Raw genomic sequence first — 24,230 nt, forward strand, 5'->3', positions numbered from 1 at the left:
GTGGTAAATGGTATGTCATTGTAAATTACCATCATTGATTATACTAGTGGGTACATTGTAGTAGCTGATTTTACAAGTCAGTTGTACTTTTGTCATAAGAGAGTTAAAATATTTAGCCTATACAATGGAGAGATGCAATAATCAACTACATATTCTGCAGAAAAGGCTATGTTATAGTATGTCTGCACATGTATGTGTTCATTGAGAATTCACTCTGAAACCTAATAATGCGCTCACTTCGATTTTGCCAGTGCCAGTTTTAAAATATGGAGCTGTAAAAAAAATGCTGATGCCATCTCTTTGATTTTCCTCAAGATTGCTCAAGCTACTAATTATGTTGATCCTTTACATGAAAAATAGCTACTCAGATCTTAAGTAATAATTGCTGCTGATAATAACTCTAATCACATTATTTTCCAATAATAATGATTTACTACATTTTAAATTAATAAATTAGTTGGCCATAATGTAACAGTTATGTAAACAGCTTTAATAATCAAGTCAAACAATGTACACTCTATATATATTGTTGCACTGGGAAATGGGCCATATAGAAAACATTGCTTTTTATCTACAGCTTATGTGGACAATGAATAGTTAGGGATTGTGTCTCCCTTGAGTGGGAGAGTAAGAAGCAGTAATACGTAGGAAAAGAAGGCAAGACAAAATCTGGTCCTTCTGAAACTTATTATTGTCAGTAGTAATTTTAACATGCTTTCTCTTCTTTTTTCCCCCCACCTTTTTTCTTTAATTTTTTGCCCTGTATGAAGCAGAACATGCTATAACAACATAATCTGAGCAAATTGACTTGACTTGACATCCTGCTGTATTCACTGTTGGTGTGGCCTCTCCTTAAATACTGTGCACAGTTCTGGGCCCCACCATTTAAGAAGGATGTGATGGTCCTTGAATGTGTCCAGAGGAGGACAACAAAGCTGGTGGAAGGGCTGGAAGGAATGAACTGAGAGGAGCAGCTAAGGGCTTTGGGTTTGTCTCATTGGGAGAAAAGGAGGCTGAGGGCAACCTCATTGCTCTCTACAGCTTCCTGAGGAGTGGAGAAGGAGGTGCTGAGCTCTTCTCCCTGGTATCCAGTGCTAGGAGGTGTGGGAATGGTTCAAAGCTGCACCAAGGGAGGTTCAGGCTGGACATTAGGAAGCATTTTTTTACCGAGAGGGTGGTCAAACACTGAAACAGGCTTCCTAGAGAGGTGGTTGATGCCCCAAGCCTGTCAGTGTTTAAGAGGCATTTGGACAATGCCCTTAATAACATGCTTTCACTTTTGGTGAGCCCTGAATTGGTCAGGCAATTGGAGTGGATGATTGTTCTAAGTCCATGCCATGCCACTGGAGTTGTCCTGGGCTTGTTGCAAACATAAAGCTCAAAACCATTTCACAATAGTCATAAATGAGTTGGGTTTTTCCCATAACAATGTCTGTATACTCTGTGGGATGCCAGAAAACTTTTTATAGCAGATGTCTAGTTAAAAGACTGAAAGTCAATGTGATAATATGCAACAGGAAGAAAGCAGGAGAGAGAAAAGACATTGCCAATACGCTGAGTTCCTACAGGCTCTCTGTTAAATAAAACTCTCAGCACTCACTTAAGTGAACTATGCTAAAAAAATAAATCCATGAACTGAAACCGTGCCCTGCTTTTTCACATTCTAGTGTTTGATGAAACCTAAAATAGCAATGCTCTGGTGGTAAACAAATGAGTTATGTCACCTCTTCAGTATTCCAGAGAGGACAGTGAGATATAGGGAGTTCTATATGACACAAATTAGAAGTGGATAAATTCTGTTCATTGGCGTTTACTGTTAAATACTGCACTTATTCTGATTGTACCTTGTTAAAACACTATTACAATAACTTGTCCTTTCTCCACTTGTAGGGGGAGCTTTATTTTCATAGTCTTTCTGCTAGTATTAGAATGGAGTATATGTAGATGGGAAACTTGGTTTGTGCTAACGGTCACTACTTAATTTTTCAACCTTTTTATTTCGAATGTCAAAGTTTTCACTGATACAAATGTTAAAAGTTCAGCACTTCTGTGAAATTCATTTAGCTTATTTTGTTTTGAATAATTTATGAATTAAAACAGTACTGTTTCTGGAATAATGGGTGAAATTGAGCGTTTCTGCTGTATGTGCCATGAGTGACAGTGTTCCTTTGTCTTTTGGATAAACCCTGATCACAATACTCTATACTAAATCCATTTACTGTAGTGACTGCTAACAGCATTTTCTCTTGTTCAAACATTCTATAACTGTAGTCAGTACCCTTGCTATGATAAAGCAAATATTCCAGCAGGAGCCAAAATCACCTGGAGGACAATTTGAGTTTTCAAGTATTGTGAGAGAGAATTCACCAGCTTACACAGAAAACAGAATGCCTAAGAGCACTGAAGAAATGTGAGCAAAGAAAGTCTCATATTTTGCTGTGTGGATTAGTAAGAAAACTTTCATTGTGAGATAGTGCTGTGAAGTGTGTTTGAAGAAAGCTTTTAATTATATCTGGTATTTCTGGGCTTGGTACTCTTGACAGCCATCTTGCAGAAAAGAGATGTTATTTGGGACTTAGGCAGTATGGGGGCCCAGGATAAATGACTGTAAACCATTTACCTCCTGCTTTAATGTTGTTTAGCAACTGGTGGAAGAGATTCAGTGTCTGGAAACTAACTGTAATTGTATTTTGGATATTTTAATATAGTATTTACATGGTTACAAGGCAAGCAGGTGGTCAAGTAGAGAAGACTGCAGGCTGTTGGTTACATTTCACTGTGGTGTTTCATTATTTAAAGAGAAAAATCATGATCAGCTTCACTTCCTGTACACAATGAGTATGTATTTTTAATAGGTTGCCTGATATCTGAAGGCATCTTGAGATGAAACAAAATCCCTAAATGCATATATTAAAAGAAATATCAGCATAATTATTTTACCCAAAGCTAGTGATATTTATTACCTTAAAGTTTAAATACACTACTGATCTATTTAAATTATTTCTAAAAACACACATTGTGTTGTGATAGAAATCAAAACTAGTTTTATATTTTTTTGCCATGTGACAGTAGTTAAAGTATACCTTAAGTGTATTCGCTTTTTCTTGCTCTTATCTTGAAGGCTACAGTTGAGCCCTGATTGATAGGTAAGGGGTGTTGTGATCTGCTGCAATATTTCTCGAATGGAAGCATAGATATTCTTTCAAATATGCAAGAAAAATTTGAAAATGATATCTCTGAAAATTAACTCTTACAGGAGACTAGTTTAATTTGTTTGTCTTCAGTGATGATTTGTGTCATTAGAGCATTTCATATTCTAGTAATATTTGCCTGAGTTGAATAATAGATTGTAATTTCATAGCAATATTAAACTCTGCCTATCTGATGATTTAAAATAGCTTGAATCTTATATATTTTGGTGGTTTCCTATGGCCAGACCCTTTGTATTTGAACATGTGGGTAGGCAACCTAATGGTATATCAGGTTTAAGATTGTATTAATCTCAGGGACTGCTAACTGTGATATTTGTAAGTTCTTTAAACATTTAGGAATCTATTGGGTAGATGGAATGAAAGTTGTGTACAGCGTTTGTCTGAGGTTTGTAACTGTGTTCACAACCATCAGTTAGGAGGTTTAAATACTTGCAGGTATCTTTCTGTCCTGATTTTTGGAAGCATGCTCACAAACCAAAAGAGGGAAGACTTAGATTAGATCTTAGGAAGAAATTCTTTCCTGTGAGAGTGGTGAGACACTGGCACAGGTTGCCCAGAGAAGCTGTGGGTGCCCCCTCCCTGGCAGTGTTCAAGGCCAGGCTGGATGAGGCTTTGAGCAACCTGGTCTAGTGGAAGGTGTCCCTGCCCGTGGCAGGGGGGTTGGAACTAGATGATCTTTAAGGTCCCTTCCAACCCAAACCATTCTATGATTCTATGAAATATACACCCAGTTTACAGCCCCAATAACAGTCAAAATATAAAGCAATCCTGGAAATCATATTTATTATTACTGTTAGTGCTATCACCAGCAATAAAATCCTCAGCTGATCTCCTATTTCTGTGCCAAAATCTAACCATTCCTGCACATATTCCACCACTTACACAAGGAAAAAAATAAAGTGCACACTTTTTGTATTGTGCACTATATTTAAATGCATCTACTTAATTACATGGTACATCTAGTGTCCTTGCCACTAAATGCTGTAAAACTAGATAGTAAAAGCATGAGAGTATATTTTCTAAAACTATCCTTATTTCAATTAAAATTTTAGGGCTACAACTTGCAGCATGTTGGGGAACAAAGTCCCACCTAAATTCACTGGGAACAGGCCACGTATCTTGCCTTTGAAAATCCCTGCTTGGTTTTAATGGACCTTGCCCTCTTCTGCTATTTTTATCAAACTGCTTGCTTGGAAAAAGTGTAAATGGAGAGACCTGCAGTCTTTCACATATATATTAACAAAAGGAATGGGTATTGGCTTTGCTATGGCTGTAGCAACATCTTTTACTCTTAGAACAAGCCATCTGCTCAACTCTGAAGGGGGCAGATTTTGTATTCAAGATCTTATGGCAAGTCAGATTTTTGTGGGTGGTGTCATGATGGAGTTGTTTCACAGAACTATCCTGAGACTACTGATTCATTTACCTCTAAAATCTTTTGCTGTTCTTAAGAGCTTGAGCAGAATCATAATCTGTACTTGGTGTCCCAATACCAGTACCCTAGGGTTACTCTGTTTCACAACTGGTATTTGTGCACATGCATACACAAAGCTATGTGCATGCCCACAGCTCTTTTGAGCTTTTCACAGTGTTACTGCAGGGGCAGCCCTGCCTGTTTTCATTTCCCTCTCAGCTTTTTCTCAGCTTTGGCTGATACATAGTGGCATTAATTCACTGTGCTCTTCTGCAGGTCTTTCTAACTGTTCCTGCTACAAGCAACAGTCCACACACAAATGTACACGTATAAATATGATTGTATAGGTAATAAATATAGCAAATGCATATATAGTAAATATAAATTATTTGTAAAATTAAATATAATGCACTGGCAGTTATGGGCTTCTTCCTGGACTTGTGATTTTGGCATACTCTACTGTCATATTGGTTTTCCTAACTCTTCAGCTCCTGTTGGAGAGGAAATGAGCTTTATTTTTGTGAAGAGCAAATAACTAATTTCTCTGCAAGGTAATTTCAAGCTTCCTTTGCAATTAAACAGTTAATCCTACTAATCTTTCCTGTCAAACCCATATCAGTAAAGGCAAGGAAAAAAATGTGCGGAATATATACAGAATATTTTCTTTATGGAGCAGAGTATCTCAGGGTGTCTTGTGGCTGTATGTAGAATGTCCTTGGAGAATAAGAGGTTTTCAGTATGCTTGCAATTAAATTTGAAATCGATTCCTTTTGCTTCCTGCTGTCACATGCAGGGGACACTTGGGAACATGCTACAAACATGGTTGAATAGAGCCTAGAACTTTTCTAGCACAATTTTTTCGGAAGCTGTCTAAATGCATATATTTGCAAGGCAATGATAGTTATCCTTCTGTGTGTGTCCTATCATGTACTGTTATGTTGGGCTCCAGACATGAAGTAGATATCAGAAAATCAGTATTGCAATACATTTTCGTGTAGAATTTTAAACCCACAAAAGCAGCACTGTTATCCTGCTCCGGCAGGGGGATTGGACTAGATGATCTTTCGAGGTCCCTTCCAATCCCTAACATTCTGTGATTCTAATTAGCTGTAATTTGAATGTGTACCTCCACAAGACCCCCTGTTCTTAAAGTGAGGTTGATGTCTGAGATTTATAATGCCAGAATCTTTATGGATTCTATCTAAAGGAACTGAGGAAAGGTAATGGTGAAGAGTACCCATGCTTTTGTACATCAGCTGCCAGAAAAAAGACCTCAAAAGTACGTGTTCTCCACCACAGGGCGTACTACCAAAAGTTTCCATTGGATACAGTAGGCATGTGCATATCTAAAAATTAATTCTATGTGTATTCAACATACCCTGATGAGCAGTTAATAGGAAGAGACTAATACTTCTCTTACATTTTCTGTTTACATATAGCAAAGCAAAAGAGGCTTTCCTAAAAATGCAGAAAGAACGTGACTTCCATCAAATGCACCATAAGCGAGTGGTCCAGGAGAAAAACAGGCTTGTTTGTGACATTAAAAGGTAGAAAATTATTTTAATTACCATACAAGTAACATGACAGATAACTTCTTCAATTGTTGTGTGGTAATGAGATAACATTGTGGAATTTAAAGTGCTAAAGTAAAGCTAGCTGTATGTAGTTAGTGTCGTGGTATATAGCAGTTCCATCTGACCATTCTGCTGTGTCTATCAAACAATTCCTAATGATTTTTTTAAAATATTTTCCATGGTGTGATGTGGCATTAATAAATACGTGGTGTTTCTAATAGTTGAAAAAACTATAAATGAGATTTTCTTTTACAGAGATCTTTTTCTATAAATACTTAGAGATTTCTGTGTTTAGATCCTTTGTCCATGTTAAGGGTAACTAGCATCACACTGAGTTCAGAACCTTTGCATTCATGATTCCAATAGCTGACATTTCCCATCCTTTTACATTGTGAGCTTCCTATATGAAATTTTTTATGTTGCAAATAAGCCCAAACTAGTCCATTAGTACTGAGTTATAATAGTTTCTTTTATAATATTTAATTCTGTAATTTTGTCATTCTGGAATTCTGTAAGTTTTATATTAACTGTTGTGCTTTTTTCCCTCGATGAGTAGAACTTTCATATTGTCCATCTGAAGATCACTGGGCCAGGTGAAAGAGTTGAGATTAGAATCTCTTCTTTGCACGTGTTTATGCCTGCAGTTGTTTTAAAATAACATTGGGGAGTGGCTTACGTCTGCAGCTTCAAACAAGTCACAGAATTTATTATATATTATATATATATATTATTATCAATAAATGCATGTAATAGCAACTACATGTTTTACATCTTTAACCTTGAAATGCATACATACTAATGCAAGAGAGCACTATTCACTGATTTATTCTTTGTGTCAGCTTTTAGCAAAATGCAATATTTTAGAAGCTTAGTGTCCTGTGTTTCTCTTGAAAGATTATATATCTGACTTTTACTTATCTAAAGAATTAAAGTGGTTAAGTTTTCTAAATGTAATGTTCAGTGAAGAAAGAAATAGTATCATATTATGACTTCTGTTTAGATTAGGATCTTACTTGATAGCCTGATAATAGCTGTAATTCTCCTTTTTTCCAATGAAATATTATCCATCTGCAAGAAAACAGAAATGAACAAAAATTTATGTGCAGTATGTGTATGAAGGATTAAGAACAGGACAAGACTGGGTGGATTGTTTTAAAAGATATGGCTAAACAAACTATGAAACATCTTATTGATCTGACTTCTTATTTTTGTTTTGGGTTTTTTTTTTTTTCTTGTGGCGTTCCAGTTGGGTAGCTACATACTAAATACCTTTGTCTCCTTTGTGTTTACTTTTTGGCACTGTTATTCTTTTATTTGGGGAGGAAGAAAGTTACACAGACATAAACTTCTGTTTTAACTTATCTTTGAGGAATCATTTGTCCTCTTGTTCACAGGCTGAAGGCACATTATGCATCGTATGAACCAGTGCTGAAGCAGTTGACTGAAAAATACCAGACTCTACTGAGACAGAAAATGTTAACTCGTTTGGAGAGAGACAGAGCAGTTGGGCAGGTAAAACTATGGTGAACACCACTTGCAAAGCTGTAAGGAATGCTTTTGGTTTTTCCTGTGGTAAATACACAGGATATTTCTGTTAAAGCAACTCACTTATGCAGTAGTTTGAAGAAGAATATTTTAGTGAGTTTCATGTTGGTGAAATGTTAATATTGAAATTATGTGAAACTTAGTGCTGCAGAATATTAGTTCTCAGTCTGTACTTGCTCAGTGCTGCTCTACATGAGTCAGCGATATGCAGGCCCTGTTATATTTTCAGTGTCGACAGCTTGAGGAAAGGTGTGATATTGCCACAAATTCATATGCTTCTGTCTATGCCTTTAGAAATGTCTTATTTTAACTTTATTACTATTGATTATTTTATTTTTTTTTCTAAATATATCCAGGAATGACCTATTAGTTTAGGAAAAAATATATTAAGATATCAGAGGCAGTTTTTCTGTCTTGTGGGTGGAATAATAGAGTAGTATTTTACTCCTATAATCTGATGTATAGGTTGGTATACATGATATTCTGCCCCTTTAGTAGGAAGTACTTTAAGCACAGATAGGGGGGATGAAGAACAGAAAATTGTCTTGCATGTGTTTAACCAGTAAGTTCTTTGTTCAAAAAAAGAGGGGAAAAAAGAAAAAAACCCTCCTGAAATGCAATGCATTTCAGCAGTAGCATCAGTTATATGTGGGTAACATGAAAGGAATTTACGATGCTTGCACTTTCTTCTAATAGTCCTCATCTCTTGTTTCTTCCTTTCCTCTGCCTCCAATTTTTCTCAGGTCAACTGAGAGCTTATTTTTAAAAGACTGAGGATTGTATGTTTGAAATTTCAATCAGTAAAAGAAAATGTCCTATAGAACAGGAAAGGTTACTGTCCGTATACAGTTATGCTGAATCGGGAGTACAAAACATAGAACAGTTCCAATGCTATGAAATTTCAGGAACATATGTAAGACCTATCCAGTTATGAACTGTACGCATTCTGGAGTAATGGCTTTTTTTGTAACACATAACACCATATTTTGTGGCATTTTCTTATGACAAAGTTGTATGTCATGTTGTGCCATTAAGTTAAAGATAGTGCAGTGATAGCAATGGTTAAAAGTTGATGGTGCTGTAAGAACCCTAGTATTCTATGTCTGCGTTGTTTTAATAGAGCTGTAAGTATTTTGAGAGATTCTGGATGTTTTGTACTTTATCACATTGTTTCACTGGGCCTTTCCAAAATCTTGAATTATGAGTAATGCTTATAACTTAGTGACAATATCAAAATTCAAAAATTATAGATGGAATTTATTACTTAAATATGCAAACATAAATGCTGTGTGTTGTGAACAGACAGTTCAAAAGCAACGTTTTCATATTACCTCTTCTTATTTTCTCCTCTTTCTAAAATTAGGTTACAGATTTGCAAGCCACATTACAAAGTTTAGAGTCTGGATGTGGTATTCGGATTCCTGCGACAAAAGGTAAAATATTCCCATGACCAAGCTCAGACTGGTTATGGATTTTTTGTTGTTGTGAAGCATTTCAAAATCTGGTGTAACAGTAAATCAAAAATACTTGCACTATAAACATTTTAATCAACTGTCCTGGTGACAGAGCAACAATTTTACCATTTGAATATTTATTCTAAAATGTATCCACTAAGGACACCGAGACTGCTGACAGCAATATGGAATATGTGAGTAACTCTGGAAGGACTTCATCCTAGAAATCTATTTTGTGTCTGATTTTGTTATTTTATCCACTAATATTCTTTTTTTCATGCAAGCATTCTTTTTCAGCTCAATGTAAGAAGCTATATATGGTGGTCTGGAAACATTTTGAAAATACTGGTGTTGTTACCGGAAAATAGTAACCAAGAAAACTCTCTAAACCAAATGATAGTTTAGAAAGCCGACATTGGTTTATTGCAGCGCTGGGTGCATGGGGGATCTCTCCTCCTAACATGCACACCTAGGAATAAAAGCATACTCATTATATACATTACAGAAAAATGGATATTCATATAATTCCAAGAAAAGCCCACCTATTCCAAGAAACGTATGCATATGCTAATACATTATGTATTTGTCTTTGCGCTTGCGTACTAAATTGGGCAAGAGGTCTTGGGTGGTCTCTGGTGGTCGCAATCCCCCCTAATTGTGCTTCTGCGCAAGCGTGGTCGAGGCCTTCTTGTTTACAAGTGCAGGTGGCCTCAAGGAGAAGATATTGTTCTGGTTCTCACTGGACTTATCTCTCCTCTGGTGCCAGAGTTTGTCGATCAAGTTGATTTAGACATCACAAAGTTGTTTTTCACAGTCCTGTTTGTCTTTGTCCCTTCTTTATAATTAGCAAGGAATTTAACAGAGACCTTGGGTTTTCTAAGACTAAGCGCAAGCAAGAATCATTGACGACTATAACACTGTTATCAGTCCCATAAGCAGACTCTATCTACAAAACATGCAGTTTGCTTCAGAACATACTATTATTCTGTTATTCTAGCTGAAAGGAAAATTACTGACAGGAAAGTTGATTCTGTGTAAAGGTAACACAGAGCAGGCCTTTTAGAGCCTACTCTGAGGCCTACTCTTGCTAAACTGTTGCTAAACCGTCTGGTATCAGAGTTATGAAATCCAGCGTCTTATTTTAGCATGTCTCATTTTTACAGGAGGTTGCTAAGGTTATGTAATACCGGCTGGAATAATATCTTTATCTGTATGGTACTCACTACTTCCCTGGTGTTTTGAATAAGTGCATAATTATTAAATTATTTTTTGAACTCCATCAGAGAAAAACCTGTCACCTCTGGTTTCCTAAGTAAATGAAGCCCATGCCATCACGTTCTTTGTGAACATCCTTTCCACTAATAATTTTGAACCTATTTTCCAATTTCAGCTACATTTGACAGTGAGATAAGTCTCAAATAAATCAGGTTTGTAAAAGACTTCTGAAAATAGATGAGATAATGAAAAAGGGAAACAGTGAGCTCCACCCTCTTTGACAACAGAGTATTCACATGAGAAGGGGATGTTGCCACCTGCTTTAGAAAATAGCGGAATTCTAGTCAGAGATTGCAGTTTATTTGACATTAGAGAACCCCAAATTTCTCAGTCACATAGGTGACCAGGTATCAGATATTATACAACTTCCAGGTGAAGCATTTTTTATAATTAGGACATGTTAAAATATGTTTCTTTTGTGTTTTTTTTCCAGTGTGTTAAAGGCCTAAACTTCCTTTTGCACTGGTAATGGCTTATTTCCTATTAATGCAGACATTACAGCTACCATGCAGATCTTTGCGATGGCCTGCCTATTATAAGCATAGAACATTCAGTTTAATTTTTTCTTCCAAATTCTGTCTAAAGTAGGTTGAAGCAGCTGATCTCCTACATTGTCGTGAATTGCTACGAGCACTGGACTGAGATCTAAGTATCTGAAAGATGCCCCTAATTCTAGCTCAGATCTTCGTTTCCATGCAGCAGTGGGAGGATTCCATAGCTGAGGAGTCCCTTGGAGCACACGCTACTACTTTTCTAAACTACTGTATAGTTAAGACCATAGCTGCTTTTGTTCCTGGGAGAACCTGGAAGGGTTCTGTAGTCTCACCCAATATAAACTAAGCTATAATTTTAATTCTGTATACAAGCAAATAGCTACTAAACCAATAACTTTCTGTAAACACAGATTTCTGATGTGTTAATATGGTGGAATACTGAAGTACTGCCAGCAAGGCTCTTCAGTGTTCACAGTATCTTTCTTATTTTTGGATTCTGATGCTTTTTTTTTTTGTATGAATTAGTATCCTACTCCTCAGCAAGGCAAATTTCAGGCTCCCAAAATACCTTTCTGTGGCTGTACGTACTGGATATGCTCTGCTGTCGTCTTTAAATCTTGTTGCAACTAAAAGTATAAACTTATGCCCCACTAAAGAGCACAGGGCCCATTTTCGTCCCACTTCAGATAGGGAGGTAGTGAACAGATTTTTTATTTTATGTTAGTTCAGGGCACATAGCATTCAACTTTTCATTATACTCAGACTTGAGGATATATAGTGTGGGTTCTTCTTCCATGCCAGTGTTTTACAGTATAGATGCCCCATCTGTCTCTTTTGTATTTCACATTCATTTATTGTTTGCACAATTCTAAAAAACACTCTCCAGCTGTTCGCAGTACTTGTTTGTTCTCCAGAAATCTTGAGAGCCATTTATAATACCAAGAAGTGACAAGCAGGGAAGCACTTTATAAATGATAATATTAAAAAAAATCACTTACTGTCCACCACAAATTAAGCTCATAGGCCACCCATGTGCTTGTACAAACCTTAATTTGCTTCATATCCTGTGTATTGTATATTTAGCGATATTTCAGTTCATTTCTTTCCAGTGCTTTGCACTCTAATCCTACATAATTTTATTGCCCTCTGTAGGTCATACTCATGTCTCAGTGGGTGATATTGTCTCTTTTTCAGATACTTTCTGCTGCTTCTTGAAAGATGGTCGTGTTCTGTTGCCTTTTGAATTCTTATTTATGAGACAGTATAATCGAAACCTTGAGAAACAAGCAATGCTTAGATACTGGAGAAATGTTTGCAGCATTTTTCTTCAAATTTAAGTTTTTATTTTAGAAGGAACCAGTGCTGCTGGACTTGCAAATCTGCTGTAAGGAGACCTACAGCTGCGTTTTTTCAGTTGCTGTCTCTTCAGGGCTGACTTTTATGCAATAATACATTGGTAGATTGTAGTCTAAGATATTGAACATTCAGACTGGCAAGTTACCATTTGCCAAGGTAAGATGTGTTTTCTGGCCACCTGTCTGCTTCCACTGCAGTGCGGAGCATGAAGGAATGACATTGGCTCTTCCTGGCAGCAGGAGATTGCCTGTCACTGCTCCTGGTGCTGCTTCTGTCCCACAACCTGACTTGATTGCAGAACACGTGGAATGCTGGCTTTGGCTAGAGGGCACTGAGAGGGGCTTTTCATTAGTTTTGTTTTTGCTGAAGTGTTTGGGGTTTTGAATAGTGGCAATGAGGTCCTGCACATCCAGCCCATTGTGGGTTTGTTTTTTGTTTGTTTCTTTTTGAGTGTCATACAGTGCGTAATGAAGAACAAAGGGAAACTTCCTAGTATTTACAATGAGTTTGATTGCAAATTTGTACCTGGCAGTTAGGTAGAAAAAAAATTAACAGTAGTTAATGTTAATTTTAGGACAACTATTCTGGACTTACTATTTAGGCATATAGCAGCTTTCAGCCTGATGCATTTCAAATGATTGAAGAGGATAGCATCCACAATATAGAGTGTGTAATTTATTTACTGGGTTTTTTGCTGTCCAACTGCCAGACTGCTGTTTAGCTTTGCAAACAGTACTTTGTACACAAGTCTTTCAAGAGAGTTTTCTTTAGGTGTCTTAAAAATTATTAGAAGTTTTTTGTTTCCTGTTTACTTACCTTGTTTAAAGTTGATATGAAGGACATGTAATAGTTGGAGAGGAACTAGTTAACAGTTAGCATTAGGACTCAGTCATCTTGTAGACTGTTTCTGTGTCCTTGCAATGCTCACTCAGCAGACAGCTCTGAAAAAAAAGTTATATTTTGAGTTCAGATTATTTTTAAAAGGATTGGATATTTTGTGTAAGATGAGTTGCATTAAAAACTTGGGGTTTTTTTTTGTTTTAAATCTGGTCCTCCCTGATGTGGTAGCAAGATCATACATACAGGGATCTAATTATCAAAGAGAAATAACTGTTTTTTTTATTTAGGTTATTGGTGTGTATTAACAGGGCACTTGCACCCTTACTTACGGATCAAGACACAGTGTTAAGTGGTGCTCTGAAAACAGACCACTTTTGTGTGAAGGAATTAAGCAATGTTGATTGTGGCTTGCTTATAAACCTAAGTGAATGTTGCTATAACAGCAGGTTCTAAAAACATGTTAGAAAACTGTTACTTGCTCAGTACACTTCTTGTACTTTATAAAAACAACAGCTGCTTATTTATTACCCAATTATATTCAAAAGTTGAACTCAATGAGTTTCTTTACTCATGGTTGAATTAACTCTACTGTTAACTGTGCTTTTCCTTTCCTTGATCTGATGTAATTGCTGTTAGAAGGTCATGCAAAAAGAAATTTACAATACGCCAGTTAAAGTACTTAAACCTGGTTATCCCATTCCATCTACAATGCAATCAGAGTAAAAAATCTGTAAACACAAGCTGTTGACATTTTAGTGCAATTGCAACAGTTCTTTAGAATTTGTTTGTTCTTTTTTTAATGGTTACTGACTTTTTAAGCCCTTCAGCTGTCATAACTCTGTTTATAAGTATGTGTATTTCAAAAGCAACAACAAACCAAATAGTCCGTGAGCAACATGCTAGTGGGTAGCAGTTACTGAGAGAGTAGAAAGTGTTTGACATATAAACCAATTTTGCCATATACCCTTCCTCAGAGAGAGTTGTTATTCAGGGTATCTGTGACGGTAGCTTTAACTTCTAAAGCAGTGCGAATACAGACATTTTGTTAGACCAGGCACAGTTCTGTTTATCAGTTAGTTTTACACAGGTTGGGCATACCGGAAGGTTTTATGTTTGCTTGATCTGCTTAAGGCTTTTTTTTGCCTCAAGAGTGGAGAGGGTGGCTTTTTTTCCCTTTAAGGCAGAAATTTTGCATTTTGGTGTCAAGATCTTAAACTATTTTACAAGAGCAAGCATTTAGAAATGTGTAGTATGAAGCATATTTGTTTCAGTCTGGATTTTATCTGTATAGTGTGTTTTTTCAATCTGAGATTTTCTCAAAGATCTGGAGGGATGTAAGTGCCCAAATCCTGTTGGAATTCAGATTTCCGTTTGTCCTGTAGACCCGGGTACGTACTACAGAGCATTGCAACAGGATACAGGGTTCACAAGGGATTGTGTTTGGCTGTATGTGAGCTGCCAATACAAAGACTGTCAGAGAATAGTATCCTTTCTGCCAGGTCATGGCAGATGCATTATCCAATAGTCTACACATGCTATACTATTCCTTGTGTTCCTTTCAGCCTTATTCTGATGATTTACAGCTATGCTATCTGTTGAGGATTTCTTTGTATTCATAAGTAGTTCCTTGTTTGAAAGGTGGGTTGGGAGCAAGTGCAGGGAAGCAAAAGGGAATGCAGGCTGTTAGTCAGAATAATGCATTGGTGGTAGATACTGGATAGGATGCAGTGAGATGATGGGAAATGAAGAATTGCATCTATTTTACTGTGACTCTCTCCTGTAATGCAAGATTCAAAATCATTGCTGCATTTTGGGGGCAAAATCCAGGGTACCATTAAGTAAACTGCAATAGACCACACCAAAATAATTTGTGGAGCAGAGTTGCATGTAGTCTTGGAATACTTTCTATGGATGGCACAGTAACCTGAATATCTTCTTATTTAAAGTGGTGTTTCTTTTAGAATTTCACGTGTCTAGCTAATATTAAGTAAAGGGATACCTTCTAGAAGAGTAAGTAAAAAATGCATTCTGATGATATTTTTGTTGGTTTTATTTTATAGTAGGCCACAAATATCAAAGGAAGAAAGAATTGGAAGGTCCCACCCAGAAAGCTCTTCAGGAAGCCAGGCAGCAAAAAATACTTGATGCTGAAAACACTTCACACGATCCAGTTGAAGAGGCAGAGAGGATGACAGGCAAGAGATATCCAAAGGTATGCAGCATTCTTTTCAATTGCTCAGTATCTAATCCAAAGTACACCTTAAACTTTTACTAAGCTGTGGTGAAAAACACTTGTCCAACATGACTGAAAGAAATCTGTCATTTAGTGACAAATGCTTAGTAAAAGTAAACACTACAGGTAGGTAACAAGTTTTTTATTTTTAATGTGAGTTTCTATTGCAACTGATTTTCAGGGAATAATAGGGACTTTGATTAGTTGAAGCTAGCAAGCTACTTTTTGAGTCTAGTGTGATCACCCTGCAGAGGAAGAGCACTGGCTAGAAATGCTTGTTGCTCTTTTATGTTTCTTTTGTAATTGGAGAAATCCTGACCTGTTCTATAGTGCTTGCAAACTTCTCAAGCATTTCAACCTGTTTCAGCTGGGTCTAAAAGGTGTAACATCTGGGAGACTAAGGGCAAAAAATAGGTGATGTCTTAATAGTCAATGAAAGTTTCTAAACTTGAATATACCAAAGGTGCTGTTTAAGTTTGGAATTTGTGCAAAATCAAAATTAATTCCTGGTTGATTTTTTTATTGCTGAATGGAATTTGTTTTCTTTACTTAGTCTACTTGTTTTATTGAGGTTGCATTTTTGGGACTATATAACAATTCTTTTTATTTTTCCAAATCAAGGTAAACATGAATATCTAAAACTTCTTAAGCTCTTAAAACTGTTAAACTGGCCTATTTTTGTTTGAGAACCACAGTTAGAGTTTAAACTGTGTTTTTGAGAAGAAAAAAAAAAAGCTTTTGTTTACATTGATGTAGTCTGAATCAGCTTCAGTCTTTCCTTTCCCTGTCTCCCCAAGAATGTCCATGGTGATTTATTTTTTGTATGTTTCTATCTGTTTTTGCAAGGGCATTTCTTCTGTCTGATGCTGGCAGTGCACCTCTTCTCTAACAAACCATTTTATTTATGTTTTCATCCCTTTTCATTCTCCTGAACCTCCAAATAAAAAAATAATACATATTCTGTTGCTTTCTGAAACACTTCTCACCACATATTGGAAATAATTCTCTGTACTGTCTCCCCACCTATTTAGTGTCTGACTATTACCGAGGCATCTGCCAGCCAGTCCCATCTCCACTTTCCCTGTTCTTCACTCAGTGGTTAGAAACTTCCATATTAGACTCTAATAGGTATCTCTTATTCTCATTTTGACTTGTGAACAGATGAGTATTTCTTGGCTTATGAAATCTTATTTTTTGTTCCTGTTTCTACTGAAGTCATCAGGATTTTCATAGTAAACCCCAGTGGAGTTTTATTTCACCCCCAGAACATATAAACTCTACACAGCTAGTATGCCTGTATGGCTCTTTCTTGTTCTTTGAAATTCATGAGAACTGTTAGTTGACTGGTTCTGGCAAGCATCTGTGTTTCTGCAGATCTTATGTTTCCCAAATGAGTCCTACCAGAGGCCCCGATGTCTTTATTTAATCAATGGATTAGAAAACTGGAGTAGCTCCAGAAATAAGACATCAGAAAATATGGGCATGTTTGAATGTACTAGATTTTACCATGGCTAAGCAATAATCTAAAACTTCAGGTGTGAGACTAACATCTTTTCCAACAATGGAACGATACCTTTTTTCACTTCACATTTCCTGGATCTGTTATTTCTAAGTATTTCCTTTCCCATAACAAAGGATACTACCTTAGATAATGCATGTGAATTGTCTTATTTCTTAGGCTGTTAGAAATAAGTGGCAGAGGGAATGATGAACCTGTAGAGGGCAAAGGGGTGAGTTACAATTTTGTTTAAAACAAAGATACTGACAGAACTCTGTCCTGTAGTGCAAATTTCTTGAACTACAGTTCTAATCTAAGTTATTTCTTTAAAATAGCGCATTCCTACTCAACAGTTTAGTTGTCTGAGTATTTGTTCCAGTCAGAAAGATTAGGTATAGATGAGTGCATTGCCTTCCTTAGATAGCTTTGTGATATTTGGAATCAAACTTCTGTATGGGCCTCATCTCCTTTGACCTATATCAAAAGATCTTTTAAATTCTGCCATGTCTTATGTGACTTGTATTCTTTCCTACAATGATTCAACACAGCAATGTCTTTATTGAAGAGTGTACCATAAATAATACTCTTGTTCTCATTTACAATAATTAAAATAACACTTAAATGGTATTTTGGGAGGGTAAAATTCACTTACATGTATTCAGATTAAGGTTATGCTTCATTTAAATTCTCTTTATACCACAAAGGATGTAAGAGTCAGAGCATAAATTGGTCAGTTCCATGGAGTTTGGGTGAGGTATATGTAGAAGAAATAAATGCAATTAAAAATCCTGTATTCGAACAGTGCATTCATGACAAAATGGACATAAAGAAACCAGAAAATATGGGAAATCTAGGTAAAATTCACTGTCAAGTATTGTTTAGCTCTTTTTGGTAAATATCAGTGAACATGTAAAGCTTACAAAAGTTCAGAGTGAACAGTTTATCCAGTTTTAAAATTTAGGCATCAGTAAAAAGCGAGTATATTATCATGAAATTGTATCCTTGAGAAAAAATTATAAATGTTTGTATTAACTGTACTGTTACACAGGAGTGAACTATGGTGATGAAAATGATTCAAAATCTTTTCTGTGTCTTGTACTTAAATAGTGATCTAACAAATGCCTGTGCTTATTTTAAGTAGATACAAATATTACTCATAGCTGAGCTAGGACATTTACTTCAAGGACAGACATACATTGTGTTATTGTAATATCCTGTAAAAGTTGACATACAAGTTAAAACCTAAGGTTCCTTTGATGTGAAGTTTATCACTGAAACAGTGAAAAAACAACTGGAGTTCTTCTGAGAGAACGTATTTTCCTGATTTAAGATCTTTGTTATAAGACTCAATTAAATTATACAGTAACAGGCAATTAGGCTAAACTGTTCACATATCTAGCCCTTAATAAGCCAGTATCAATACCATAAATGTTCTTAGATTAAGAATGTGCATAGAGTACTGCTTTAAACATTTAAATTAATTAAAATGCACTCACAGGTCATTAAAATTGTAGAGAACCTTTGATAATGTGATTTTCATTATCCTGTTGAAATATCCTTTTCCTATTTTTATATTTTTACTCTCTTGGATTCCTAACAGAATACATTCTAAGTTTGATTGCTTTTATTAGTTATTAGTAGGGCGATTGCAACTTCTCTATGTTCAATAAGTTCTGTTTCCACATATAATGTATTACAATGCAGTTTCATTTTCTGAAGTTTTGTTTGGTGTAAAACTTCATCAAAAGGTGCATTGGACATTTCTAGAGTTGATGAGTTACCTGTTTCTGTGGAACAGATTTTGAAATTATGGCGAATGGTATATTAAAAAAGTAAAATCTACTGATCATACGAACATAATGGCTTTTGTAATTAATAAGACTTTGGGTTGAAATATCACATGTATACATGTGTAAAACCCAAGTTTCTCCTCAGTTCAATGGAAGAAAGTGTACAAAATTTAGAAGAGCTACTGGTTCTGTGCTCTCAAATAGAAGGGAAGCTAAAACTAAATGATTACTTAATCAGATTATTGAGCTTGAATATAAATGAGCACAGGCATATTGGGACAGAATTGGAAAGATGAGCTCCCAAAATAGATAGATAGGAAGGGTCGTAAATGAAATAAGCAATCGTTCTGTGTTTGTAGTAAGGTTACTAAGAAAGCACTGATTAGATATTCAGTAGAGAGATGATGACTGGCAGATAATACTGTGAATACTTATTTCTACAGTCCTTCACTGGTATAGTAATACCAGTTACAAAGACCACAGTCTAGAGAAGGGAAAAGAAAATACCATGCCTGTATTTCAAATGAGATAAAAAGAAAAAGCTAAGAAATTATAGACTAGACATTGTAACTTAAATTCCCAAAGTAATTTGTAATGCATAAATGAAATTTTACTGAACATCTGGAAGAAACCAGGAAAAGAAGTGAAAATGGATTTGCAAGGAAAAAAATGTTTTAATCCAGTCTAAATTGCATCTATAACAGGATAAGAGGTTTCATGGATAGAAAAGGAGCAGTAAATGTTGTAACGTTATCTTAAGAGCTATTATGTTCTTAATAAGACTTTAAATACTGTCTCACAGATCATTCCTATTAGCAGCTGTGGAAATCTGGCCTGAAGGAAACTTTCCTAAATTAATGGAAAACGGATTGGAAATTTGCAGATATATTGAATAGGCATTTGCTGGGATATGTTGTCATTAATGATCTGGACAATGGAACAGGAAATATGCTGACTAAACTTGCAGACCAAACGAACTGGGTTTGGTGGGTGTGGAACTGCAAGCTCAATTGAGGACAGGAATACAGTTCAAAACTTGACCTATTAGAGAATGATCTAAAGAAATAACATGCAGTGTCATAAAAGGTACAAAACTCTACATTTAAAAAAATCAAGTGTACAAATACAGAACAAGATAAGAAACAATTGATCAAATAGCCTTTATTTAGAATAGGCTCTAGGGTTTCTCATATAAAATGAGCTTAGCATGAGTCAACAATTATATGATATTGCAGAATAGCTGAACACCATACTGCAGTGTAAACCAGGAGTGTTGTATGGAGGATGTAGAATATTCTTCTTGCTTTGTTCAGTTGGTGTGTAGCTTTGGCTGCAGTGTTCAGTTTGATCACAGCTTTTCAGGAGACAAGTGCAATAGAGCAATAACAATGGTTAGAAGGCCATGAAATGTAACTGTCAGAAAAGGTGAAAGGGAAATTGTGTGGCCTGCAGAAAAGAACACTAAGGGAAGACAGGATACATCCTTAAAATCTAAAGAATTCTATTTAAAAAAAACCAACAAAGCAACCTGTCAGGACAAGAAGTAGTAAAGTAGAAATCCAATAAGAGAGATTCAGATTACATATTAAACAAAATTTATGGTAGTAAATATAGTAAAGCACTGGAATAGATTGCCTAGGGAGTCTGTGTTACTGGAATAGGGTAGACAGATTTTTCTGAGGAATAACATAGGTGCAGTGTCCCCTTGGGAAAGGGGATGTACTGATTGACCTGCAGAGGATCTGTTTAGCTGTCTAGCTGTCATCATTAGTTTGATTTCCCCGAAAAAGTTGTACTTAAGGGAAGAAACTTTCTGCCTTGACCTAAGATAGCAGGCCATGTCTAACTCTCTTAAAGAATGGCAATGTCAAAATAGGTTTTTATAATTCCCGTTAGACTTGATGACTGTGAAAAGGGGAAAGACTTACGTTAGTGCCTGCAGGTGGGAAAGCATTCAGAAGCTATGCTAGCCAGCAAATGCGTATTTGTGAGCTGATGAGCATGACTGTAGCTCTAGAACAAGTACAGAATGTGCAGCTTCTTATCCAGTGGCACTGCCATCAGATACACAGTGGGAGCTGGCATTATTGTGGTGGTAGTGTGTATTAAGCAGCAAAGAATATGTGTATTTAGAATATGATGCCTCTTCTACTTATGGAGTTAATGTTCTGTGACTCAAATGCTAAAAATATAATCAAAGATTAACTGGATGTAAGCTAACAAGTGTTCTTTAGTTGATTTTGATGGAATTTAATTTAAAAGAATTACATATTTTGTTAGGCAATACTTTATTTTTGTAAAAACTACTATAGACTTGAAAATGGTAAAAAGAAAAAACTTATTTTTAGACAAAATCTATGGTTTTGTTTTAATTTGTGTATGATATTCTGTATGTAATAGATGATGTGGTGATGGCTTTAGTTTTATGCTTTGCCTTAATGTGTGTTTTTAAACGACAGACCTACATGGAAAAAATAAGAAAATGTTTAAGAATGTTAGCTACAAATAAAGCTGTATATAAAAATATATTCATATATGTGTAAGAAATATTTATAAAAGACAATGTAGATATAGTTTTCCATCCATCATTCAGCTTTGTTAAATCAAGACACGCAAAGCTGTGTGTTTCTAGAAATAGATTGTTTGAAGCCATTAGTCCTTGATAAAATTACCTTGCAGAGCATCCAAAGGGTTTCTGTGTACTAAAGAACATTGCTTATTCTGAGTCATTATGTGCTGCTAAGAGTAACAAAATAACAGGCCCCTGAGACTGAAAACAAATACGGAAGAATGTCGGAAAGTAAGATGCATTTGATCCTAATTCTAATTGTAGATATGCTTTGCATAGTCATATATTTGTTTCTGTAGATGAGTGTAAATAGTGACAGGTTTTAGAATAATAGCCTATCTTCTGTGAGACTGTGAATATCACTCTTGCTATAATCATTTGCAAAAACAGCTGATAATCAAATTGCTAATTTTTTATATGCAAATGCTTTGATTTCCTGCAAAAGGGACCTACTGAAATTGTATTTAACTTAAGAAAAAAACCTTTGAATGTTGCTGAGAAAATGTAAAAAATATAAAAAAATTTATATAGCTGTAAAAAATATAAAGACTTTAAAATGTTTGGTTTTCTTTATTTTTATTGATAGCTGTTGCTGTCTTCCTCAGGACAGACAGCCCTGTCAAATGGGGAGAGTTGGGAATTGTGTTGTGTGTAAAGGTTTCCTTTATCCCAGAGGAGTTCCTGCAATGCTTTTCCTCATTCACTTTGGGCTTTATGATAGGATTTGACTTTGCGTGATTTAAAAGGGAGCTTGACAACAGAGCAAGAGCCTCCATACAAAGCGCATGCAGCAGGTGGTGGAATGATGCTTGGACAGCTATCAGTAATGGCAACATTGATTGGCATTTAAGACCACAATTGAGTAATTCCATTAATTCTGGAGTAATGCTTTCTTTTCCCTTTAATTAAAGTGTCAAGACCTTAAAATTTCTCTTGGAAATTGTTTAGGAATTTTAGAGGAGTCAAGGAGGAGGATGGTTCAGTTGTGCTTGTTCCTTCACTAACAGATGTATACAGTGCTTACAGCACACTTTTTGAAACATGCTTGGGTGAAATACCACCAAAGGGGATTCTGCCAGTACAACTTCTCTCTGTAACTGTGCAGTTGTAATGCTCTTGTGACTGTTTAGCTTTTGCCAAAATGTCGTCTTTGAAAGGAAAGAGAAATCGCTAAGTAGCATTAGAATGCACTGCACAAGACACAGCAGTGCACCCTTGCTTGGGTACCTTGGTTACTATGTTATTGATGCAGAGTTCATCACACTTGAAAAATGTCAATTGTTTTTAAGAAGGGATTTTTTTGTGTGTGAGGGGAAAAATCTCAATTCCACAGAAGTCTATTTTCAATTATAATTCTTCTGTTAGTTAAGGTCAGTTTCATAATACAAATTTTATAATGCAAGAGGTGGGAAGAGTTATGTAATAACTTTGGAACCCTATATACATAGTTTTAGTTTCCAATGCAACAAAGCAATGATCTGGTTTGTTTTTTTTGGGTATTGATAAAATACATATTAAAATGTTAATTAGTTAATTGTAATTGGTATACAATTGCAAGTCAAAAAGTTCAGAATGGTAAATGTATTTGAACTGGGGGATTAATCACCACTATATTTTTAAAGAAATATTTTTCCGGAAGAAACATTTGCAATATAAAATTCAGCAGTTAACTCACATTGGTGTTCAGGGGTGTGGTTAAAAGGAAGGGCAATATGTGAACTACTGCATGATCTACTTACACAAAAAAGTAGACTAAATGAGGCCGAAGTTAACAATACCATTTGTTTTTTGTTTTTCCATTTTAACATAGTTCAGCTTAAATTATTCATGCATATAACTAGATCCTTTTCAAATTACTGAAATGTGATTGAACTATGAAATAAGCTCTCAGACCCCTAAAATCTGAAAGGAAGGGCTCAGGTGCTAGCTGTGGTATTTATATTTTAAATTAACTATTCTATACTAGGTTATGGATTTTGGTGTTTCAATCTTTTTTCCAATATTTAAACAAAGCCTTTGCATATGTAAACATCACTGTAAGGAAAATTAAATTCAATTTTAGCATTTAGTTTTCATGGTAACGAATCTTTCTAACACACCATTAGTGCTCTGGCAGAAACATGCGCTGCTCATCACATTCAGGGTTGTTTGTCTTGTGTATTCAAACAGTACTTCTGGGAGTAGAAAGTAAAATCTTAATTGTTTTTGTTTGACTACAATGAAATGAAATAAAATGCTAAGGCTGTATTCCAAACAGTTTATGAATTAATAATCAGACAATTCCCTCCAGAAAATTTAATTATTTTTCATTGGAGTGTCACATAATATGAAGATAATGTTAATGGGTCACAGGACTTCTCATAATTGGATTTGCAGTTCAAATCTAGGCCTGACAGGGTTGATTGTGATTAAAACTAGTTGTTGTATAATCATGGATTTGTTGATCTTACCTTCTCTTACATGGAATAACCAAAGTGGAATCTCTGTCAGCAGGGAGACTGAGGTCTGAGAGAGTACTGAAAATTTATAATCTCAGTCTTAAGGAGAAACATGACTGGGACAGAGGGGAGCTATGTTGGCCTTTCTGTGTTGTCTGAGATCCTTTGAGGTTGCTGCCTTCCACTCTATTCACAATTTCTTTATTCTTAACATTAGCTCATTTTATGCAGATCACTGAAAAATTGTCAAATGATAACACCTTCACTCCTCACAAGTAAGGGTTTTCCTTTCCTGAGAAAAGGTTCCTTGGTAAAGGAGTTCTGCTGGAAATGAGCCTGTAACGATGTATGTACAGGTGGGATTTTTTTATGCCAGTTGAACAGAAATAGTTTGAGAGTGATGCTTAGACAATAAAGGTGGATCAAATCTGCTACTGCTAAATGCAACCACTTGTAAAGCGCAACTACTATGCAGCATACACTCTACAACAGATGAGAATTTTATGGACACATTAAGAATGTTTTAATATTATATTGC

The 24,230-nt window shown here is 35.7% G+C and overlaps 1 protein-coding gene across 1 annotated transcript in view; it reads left to right on the forward strand.

The window, feature by feature from the left end:
• Positions 1–24,230, forward strand: part of SPAG16 (sperm associated antigen 16) — a 430,506-nt gene that overhangs the window by 18,598 nt on the left and 387,678 nt on the right. The window contains 4 exon segments of the mRNA XM_068408093.1: positions 6,066–6,173; positions 7,595–7,712; positions 9,109–9,178; positions 15,225–15,376. Of these exon segments, the coding sequence (XP_068264194.1) occupies positions 6,066–6,173; positions 7,595–7,712; positions 9,109–9,178; positions 15,225–15,376 (448 nt within the window).

The sequence above is a fragment of the Nyctibius grandis genome, chromosome 9 (genome assembly GCF_013368605.1).
Source record: "Nyctibius grandis isolate bNycGra1 chromosome 9, bNycGra1.pri, whole genome shotgun sequence".
Lineage (NCBI taxonomy): Eukaryota > Metazoa > Chordata > Aves > Nyctibiiformes > Nyctibiidae > Nyctibius > Nyctibius grandis.